Below are 8133 nucleotides of genomic sequence, written 5' to 3'. Positions count from 1 at the left end.
TAGAAATATTATAACATAAATTAATATATTGATTAAACAAATTTAACAACATTATAGCTTAAAATGTAGCTACAGGGATAAAGGGTCCAAGAGTATATATTAGGCCGTAGGCCTTGTCTAATGACACTTAGTGATCTGCGGACATATAGACGATAGGGAAGACGTAAAAGTCAACGTGCCACTTACAAACTATGACTGCAAAGGTTTGGGAAGATAGTCCGAGGAGGAATGCCTCCTCGGCTAAGCAAAGCAGAGGTCGGCAGACAGCAACACTTCGAAAGGTTCTATTGATAAGGATAAATATCAGGGAAACATAGGACAAAGGAAAGCAAAGAAATATCTAAGGGAAAGCTGCTACCACCGCATTGAATGCTCTACAGCTAACACTCTAGCCGCATTAATGTTGAGGTGATACCTGAACAGTGACAAGCAGCCTTACAGCTATTTCCAAAGACTTCAGAAATGTGCTGATAGGATAAGGATCAAAGCCAATAACTTGACCTACACGTGGATGGTGAAGATAAAGAAGAGAAGAATATATAATAGAGAAAGAAGCCCCTTACAAGGGGATCTATCTAAGAATTGAGAGAAAAAGACAATAGTAATAAGAACTGGACTTGTAATCAAATTAAAAAGAAATATATACAAGAACTAATCTCCTCGGACTGTGATGAGGACGATTTTCTTTGGGCAAAACCAGTTTTTTCTTGTCATCTTAACCCACTAAAATTGTTATCTAACTCATTAAAGCTTAGTTTTCTAGCCCACTATCTACAAATTCATTGTATTGGGCTCTTTGGGCCTAGATCATTTTACCTTTTGGGCTTAGAATCCAAATTGTGTTCTTACAATTGGCGTCGTCTATGGGAAATACTTAAACTTTGGTAAGATCAACATTCAATTATGGTACACTTAGGCCAAACCGAGAGGAGTCTATTGGGTCCCAACGTCAATATCATTTTATTAATCTTGAACAAAGAAGGAATCAAGAGGTTAGTGTGCACACCTCACACACTAGTAGGAGTTAATCTCAAAGTAGGAGTCACATCTCCCATGAGGAAAATACCCGAAGTATGCAGCTGGAGATTGACCGGTTGAGAAGGAGGTTATGCCGTGAGCGACGTAGGGGAACTCCCTTGAGTTCTGACCATTCTCCTGGCGGTGATAGTAATAATAGCTACCAGCCAAGGTCAATGACTCCCCCCAGTGAGTCTTTTTCATGTGATGAGGAGCACTATTATAGGCAGAGAGGGAAAAGTTCGTCTCATAGGGGCTTAGGCAATGATGCTATGAGCAAGGCCCTGAATTAGATTTCTAAGTCACCTTTTACCTGAAAGATTGAGAGGGGGAAGCTTCCTTGGCGGTTTACTCAGCCAACATTCACTATCTACAATGGCAGGATAGACCCTGTGAAGCATGTGAGCCACTTCAACCAGAGGATGACTGTTCACTCCAAGAATGAAAACTTGATGTGCAAAATGTTCCTATCTAGTTTGGGGCCCGTGGCGATGAGATGGTTTAATGGTCTGGAGGAAAGCTCTATTACCTCCTTTAAGGAGCTTATAAGAGCATTTGGTTCTCGTTTTGTAACTTGCAACAGAGTTCCTCGACCTCTAGACTCCATGTTGTCTATGACTATACGAGAGGAGGAAACCCTTAGGACGTACTCGGACCGATACTAGGAAATGTTCAATGAGATAGATGGAAATTTTGACGACGTGGCTATAAGGACATTCAAGGTCGGCCTGCCTGCCAAGCACGGTTTGAGGAAATCTTTGATTGGGAAAACTGTTAAAAGTATGGGTCAACTCATGGACCACATTGACAAGTATAAGCGGGTCGAGGAGCACCAACAACTAGGTAAAGGCAAGGCTAAGGTGGTCCCTCAGGATAAATGGGACTTCAAGTCGGATAAGTACAATAATAATCATCCTCGGCGGGATTTTGCTAAGCAATCTGGAACTGCTACTGCTCAAGTGGTTAACACTGTATTTTGAGAGCCAGTGCATCAAATCCTAGAAAAAAAAATTAAGAATGAACCATATTTTCAGTGGCCAAATAAGATGGGAGGAGATCCCATGAGGCGCAACCAAAGCCTTCATTGTCAATACCATCAGGAGCGAGGGCATACCACAGAGGACTACGATACTTTATGGAATCACCTGGAACAACTGGTTTGAGGTGGTAGGTTAAAGCAATTTTTGTATCACCTCAATGGGCAGCGAGGCCAGGCAAGGTCAAGAGCTCATAGAGATGCTTCTTTGAGGCCACCTCTGGGTACAATTAGCGTTATTCTTACCGCTCCGGGAAGGACTGGTTCCCACCCCTCTAGGGTACTGTCCATAACTCAACCACTCATAGAGTACTCTTCCCTTGAGCCGAAGAGGAGTAAGATGGAAGTCCAACCAGCGTTGAGTTTTTCTAATGAAGAGAAGGTTGGAACCACACAGCCGCACAATGATGCCTTGGTGGTCACTCTTAGAATAGGGAGCTATGATGTGAATAAGTTGTTAGTAGATCAGGGCAGCAATGCAAAAATCATGTATCCTGATTTTTACAAGGGGCTAAAGTTGAAACTTGAGGATTCGGCATGTTATGATTCACCTTTGGTAGGTTTTGATGGGAAAGTTATTGTCTTAATGGGATAAATTAGACTATCAATCCAAGCAGGTTCAGAGGTGGTCAAGGTAGACTTCATTGTTGTGGATGCTTACTCCCTACATATCGCCATTGTGGCGAGACCCTAGCTTCATGCAATGGGGGCCGTTTCTTCCACCTTGCATCTGAAGGTGAAGTACCCATCGGGGGACCGGGTTGAGGAAGGGTTGGAAGCCAATCTGTGGCTAGGCAGTGGTTGGTGGCTACAATTAGGCATTAAACTGGGATTGAGTCCTCGGCCTCTGCTGAAAAGGGCTTATAGCATTAAAAAATGTCAGTGTTACCTGTGGATATGGTGATGGAAGAGGCAAAGTGCTTGAAGTTAGAAAAAATTGCTATAGATGATAATGAGGAAAAGTTTTTCCAGGTTGAAGCTCAGCTGCCTCCTCGGGAGAAAGAGGAGCTGATAGTGTTTCTTAGAAAGAATATTGATGTGTTTGCATGGAGTGCTTATAAAGCTCCTGGGGTGGATCCAAACTTCATTTGTCATCATTTAAATGTCAACTCAGCTATCATCCCCAAAAAGTAACCACCTCGGCTATCATCTAAGGAGCATTTTGATGCTTTCAAGGAGGAGGTGATCAAGCTCAAGCAAGCTGGGGCTATTAAGGAGGTGTTCTACCCTAAGTAGTTGGCCAATATGGTGGTAGTGAAGAAGAAAATGGAAAATAGCGAGTATGTGTAGATTTCATGGATTTGAACAAAACTTGCCCCAAGGACTACTTTCCTATGCCTCGGATAGATCAGATGGTGGATGCCACTATAGGCCATCCTTAGATGAGTTTTTTAGATGCCTTCCAAGGGTACCATTAGATAGCCTTAGCTTTGGATGATCAAGAGAAGACAGCTCTAATTGCTCCTACTGGAAATTACCACTACAAGGTGATGCCCTTTGATTTAAAGAATGCAGGGTCCACCTATCAGAGAATGATGGCCAGAATGTTTGAGCCACAATTAGGAAAAAATATTGATATTTACATAGATGATATGGTGGTGAAGAGTAAGGTGGAATCTGAGCACATTGATGACCTCAGGAATATCTTTGAAATATTGAGGAAACACAAGCTGCGCCTTAACACTTCTAAGTGCACTTTTGGTGTTAATTCAGAAAAGTTTTTGAGACACATGGTCACTCATCATGGAATTGAAATCATTCCTGATCAGATTAAAGTAATTAACAGTTTGCAGCCTCCTCGGAACCTTAAAGAAGTCCAAAGATTAACAGGAATGACTGTTGTCATGAACTGATTTATCTCTCGATCAGCAGACAGGTGCAGACCTTTCTTCTAGTTGTTGAATAAGTGGAAAGGGTTTGAATGAACCGAAGAGTGTGTCCTAGCCTTCCAGCAGTTGAAGTAATACCTTTCTCAGCCACCTATCATGTCCAGGCTTGAGGAAGATGAGGGCCTATTTGCTTACATTGTTGTAGCACCCCATGAAATAAGCTTGGTACTGATACGAGTTGATGATGGGGTGCAGAGGCCAGTCTATTATGTGAGTAAGTCCTTACATGAAGCAGAGGTTCGGTACCTACCATTGGAAAATACCATATTGGCAGTGGTGCATGCTACACGTAAATTCCACCATTACTTCCAAGCTCACATGGTGGTGGTGTTAACTTAACTTCCTCTTCAATCCCTACTTTGGAGAGCTGATTACACAGGAAGGATTGCCAAATGGGGTACGATTCTAGGGGCTTTCGATATTAAGTATATGCCTCGCACCTCTATTAAGGGCCAAGTCCTTGTGAATCTGGTGGTTGAGTTTGCCGAACCTGCATTGGAAGAAGAATGAGAAAAGCAGAGCATGGGTGGAAAATCAGTGGGAATGGTCTCCTTACAAGAACCTCTATCCTAACTAGTGTATGTTGACGGTGCTGCTAATCAAAGAGGATCCAGGGTAGGGCTGGTTATGGTATCTCCTGAAGGGATCATTATTGAGAAATTCTTGAGGTTGGGTTTCTTGGCCACAAACAATGAGGCTAAGTATGAAGCTTTGTTGGTGGAGATGGCCATTGTGCGTACCCAGAAGGAGCTCTTGGGCCCAACTTCTTTCTGGGCTCACAATCTATTTATTTTATGGGCTTTTTGATTTCCTACAATGGGTGGTCTTATGCTCAGCAACCCAAAGCGCTTGCTTTCTATACTCTCGAAATTGTTCTCCTTTTCTTTCTCAGAATGATCACTCTCCTTTTTTAGCCTTTTCCCCTCAAATTGCCAACCTCTTTCTCCAATTCTCATCTCTTATTTATAGCCTGAGGTTAGTGGAAATATTATGATTGTTTTCATGGTGAGTGGGAGGAGAGGTCCAATGCCATTATCCTTAAGTGGGTGTTTAGTTGGGAGTGGGAAGAGGTGAGAGTGGCATTGGAATTGGTTCCATCACTGGATGGACTACCCGGCAGCGAAACTCCCTAGGCTTCACTGTGTTTAAAGGGGACTCATCTTTTCGGGGAATTGCATTCCCCGAGCAAGCAGGATCTCACCTTTACGGTTTATATCATAACTAGCCTCATGGCGTTCTCCGAATTTGAGTTGGGTGCCAAGGACCATCCGGACCGTGGTCGTGGACTTGATAGAGTATGTGATTTTGTACGTGATATTTTAGGACTCGAGGCCCAACGAGTTTGGGCCTTGTATACGTGGCATTATTGTGATGGGTTTTGTGAGTATTGGGCTTACAAAAGAATAGCATTCTGTACAATAGCCCCCCCTTTGATTCGTGCCCGGCTCTAGGGCACGAGTTAAGGGTGAGAGACGTGCTATCCGAGACATTGAATGGACAGAAATAGAGTGGTTGAGGAGATTCATTAAGGTGCTCCTAAAAAGTCGTGCGGTAGGTGACCGCTGGTTCAGCTGTCATCATTTCCTAACGGTTCGTGAACTAAGGCGGCATGCGCGTGGCAGTTGACGTGGGGATTTGCAAGATTTCCCGCTTCCCATTTATTAATCAACATTAATACTCTCCCTCGTGGTTCCTATAAATAAGTCACTTCGAATCCTTTTTTCATTTTTACGATCTCCATTCTCTGAGTTTCCTCTCTACCGAGTATTCATCTGCGTGTTAATCCCTCAGCCTAGAATATCCCTCTCTTTTAGAGCCCAAAGTAAGTCTTCTACCTCTCTCTTTTACTTTAGTTTATTTCTTCAGTCTTGGAGTCTGAAGCGTCATTAGCCATATTTTACGCGCACCTTCTGAACACTGAAGCGTCATTAGCCATCTTTAGGCAAACATTCAACATCCCTAAGGATGTAGATGTGGCGTACTGCCATGAAAGCGAATTTTCTCTCTATAGAGGTTCTAACACTGCTTTTTCCCTTTGATGTCAATCTTGGAGGGTGGGGTTAGGTTCCCCATGGATGCATTCTTGCTTGATACCCTTAGGTTTTATGGTTTGTGCCCAGACCAACTCCCTTCTAATTTTTACCGAGTAGTTAATTGTGTTAGTAGGTTGAATCAAATATACGGTCTGAGATTGACCCATCACGATATAAACTATATGTACAATCTGTGTGGGAATAAGGACACCAACTATTATTTGAAGGTCAGAGATACGCAGGTATGGCTAATTTCATGCCTGCCTAATTCTAACAGGAATTCTGCCGGAGAGTTCGTCCTGGTACGCGACAACTGGTTTACCAGTGACATCCCTTGCACCCTCTCAAGGCGCGAAGTTGGTTCGTACCAATCACTAATTCGTCTTTCCCTTGTCTCCATTTTTTATCTGGATATTGACCCACTGTAATTCTTTGTTGCAGACGGTAAAGTATTTACCTAGGATCTTAGAGTGGTGAATATAAGGGACCTAAATTTCGTGCTTAGGTCCGAGATATTCGTCCACAGTGACGGGCAGCTCCGAGCATCACACCTCATACTCGGCTGCATTCTCGTGTACAAGACTTGGCAATCCTTTAGCTAAGCCTTTTTGGTTGATAGCCCATTGCTATCTTATATCTACGTTCAACACGCCAAATTTCTCCCCCCCTCGTTGACTACCGGCAAAGGTTGAGACCTTGGTCCCCGCTACACAACTGCTGAGTGAGTCAGCCGAACGAGTTTCCCAGGCTCTCAGAGAGCAGGGACATGTTCCCGTTAAGGGGAACGAAGCCCAAGTCCAAACAGGCGAAGGAGAAGCAGCTGAGCCAATTGAAATTTCGGGCGCCAAATCCGGTCCAACAAAGAAAATGGTGAACAAGAAAACAATGACCCTTGCTCGGTTTTTGCTCGGGGCCAACCCCGTAGCTCAACCTTAATCCCCCCAAGGAAAGGGGAAGACTCTTCCCGTTGGTGAAACCAAAAAGAGGAAGTGAGCTGCCGAGAAAAATACCCACGTCTCGGGTGATGCCCTGCTAAAGACCCCGCCCCGAGCAAAAGGCAGGCCTAGGATCCAAGAGACGTTGGGTGTTACTCAACCGGTGGCCCAAGTTGGGACCAACGTGGCATCTTCTTCCCAGCCCGAGGTTGGTTGGCAGCACGCTTTTCGGTTGGGCGATAAGCCTTTACCGGTAACCGCCAGTGTTCGGCTATAGAACAAAGGCGAAGAGGGGCAAGTAGCTCAAAGTCTGGTGCAAGGCCTCTTGCTGCCCAAGAATGTTCACTTTTTCTCAGACGGTGACGACAAGTCGCTTACTAGACGGCTACAATGGCACACCATCGCGGTAATTTCCTATTTCCTTTATTTCATGCGTTGCAACACGTAGGTATCTTCCCATTTTCATCATTTTATTACTGTTATGTTCTCAGGCCGTGCAGCTAACTAGCATTATTAATGGGAGGCTGAAGGAGGCAACTGAGGTTATTGATCGGGCGAATGAGCAGAAGACCGTTGTCGAGACCACGACCAAGGAGAAAGAGGAAGCTGCCAATACTTCTGAAAGAAAGGCAATAGATGCTAAGAGAACTCAATTAGCGGCAGAGAAAAAATTGACTGATATGATGACCAAATTGGACAAGACCGAGCTAAAGTTAGCCACTGTAGATAGCTTAAATTTGACCCAAGCCGACCAAATTGTTGGCTTGAAAGATGCTCTTAAGGCTTGCAAGGATAAATGGTACAACGCAGGTTTCTCAGAGGCAGAGAATGTCGTGGAGCCTATTATTCACCAAGCTCGGAATCATGGGTTCGGGGAAGGGTGGTTTGTCGCCCTTCAAGCAATAGGAGTGGCCAAGGATTCTCCCCTATGGAATCCCGAGCAGATCCCTTACCCAGCCCATTCTCCCCCCATTCGGAGTCGAGCTGACACCACAGATGAGGAAGATAATCCGAGTATGAGGGATCTAGTACAGGAGATTCATGCTCACGTAGAAACGGTTGATCCAGAGGTTACGAGCCGTATTCGCACCGGTGTTGGAGATGCTCAAAATCAGACCCCCACTATGAGTCAGACAGCCAAGGATAGAACCGGACAACTTGTCGCTCCACTTCAACCTACCGATCCTGCCGCATGATAATTTAGTTTTTATTAAGTTCTTTTG

General features: G+C 44.3%; 1 protein-coding gene across 1 annotated transcript; it reads left to right on the top strand.

The window, feature by feature from the left end:
• Positions 1–1685: 1685 nt before the first annotated feature.
• On the top strand, positions 1686–2648 carry LOC142606388 (uncharacterized). The gene is made up of 2 exons (XM_075777750.1): positions 1686–1988; positions 2223–2648. The coding sequence occupies exons 1-2, from the start codon at positions 1686–1688 to the stop codon at positions 2646–2648; spliced, it is 729 nt and encodes a 242-aa protein (XP_075633865.1).
• The last annotated feature ends 5485 nt before the right edge of the window (positions 2649–8133 follow it).

Source organism: Castanea sativa, chromosome 8 (genome assembly GCF_040712315.1).
Source record: "Castanea sativa cultivar Marrone di Chiusa Pesio chromosome 8, ASM4071231v1".
Classification (NCBI taxonomy): Eukaryota; Viridiplantae; Streptophyta; class Magnoliopsida; order Fagales; family Fagaceae; genus Castanea; species Castanea sativa.
Note: the sequence above shows the minus strand (reverse complement) of the source record. Positions and strands in the feature narration are given on the sequence as shown.

Bases quoted from the DNA above. Each gene is read 5' to 3' on its own strand.
- LOC142606388 (XM_075777750.1), top strand. From the start codon at position 1,686: ATGTTCAATGAGATAGATGGAAATTTTGACGACGTGGCTATAAGGACA. The intron at 1,989-2,222 runs GTATTTTGAGAG...CTCAATGGGCAG, and splicing joins CTGCTCAAGTGGTTAACACT to CGAGGCCAGGCAAGGTCAAG.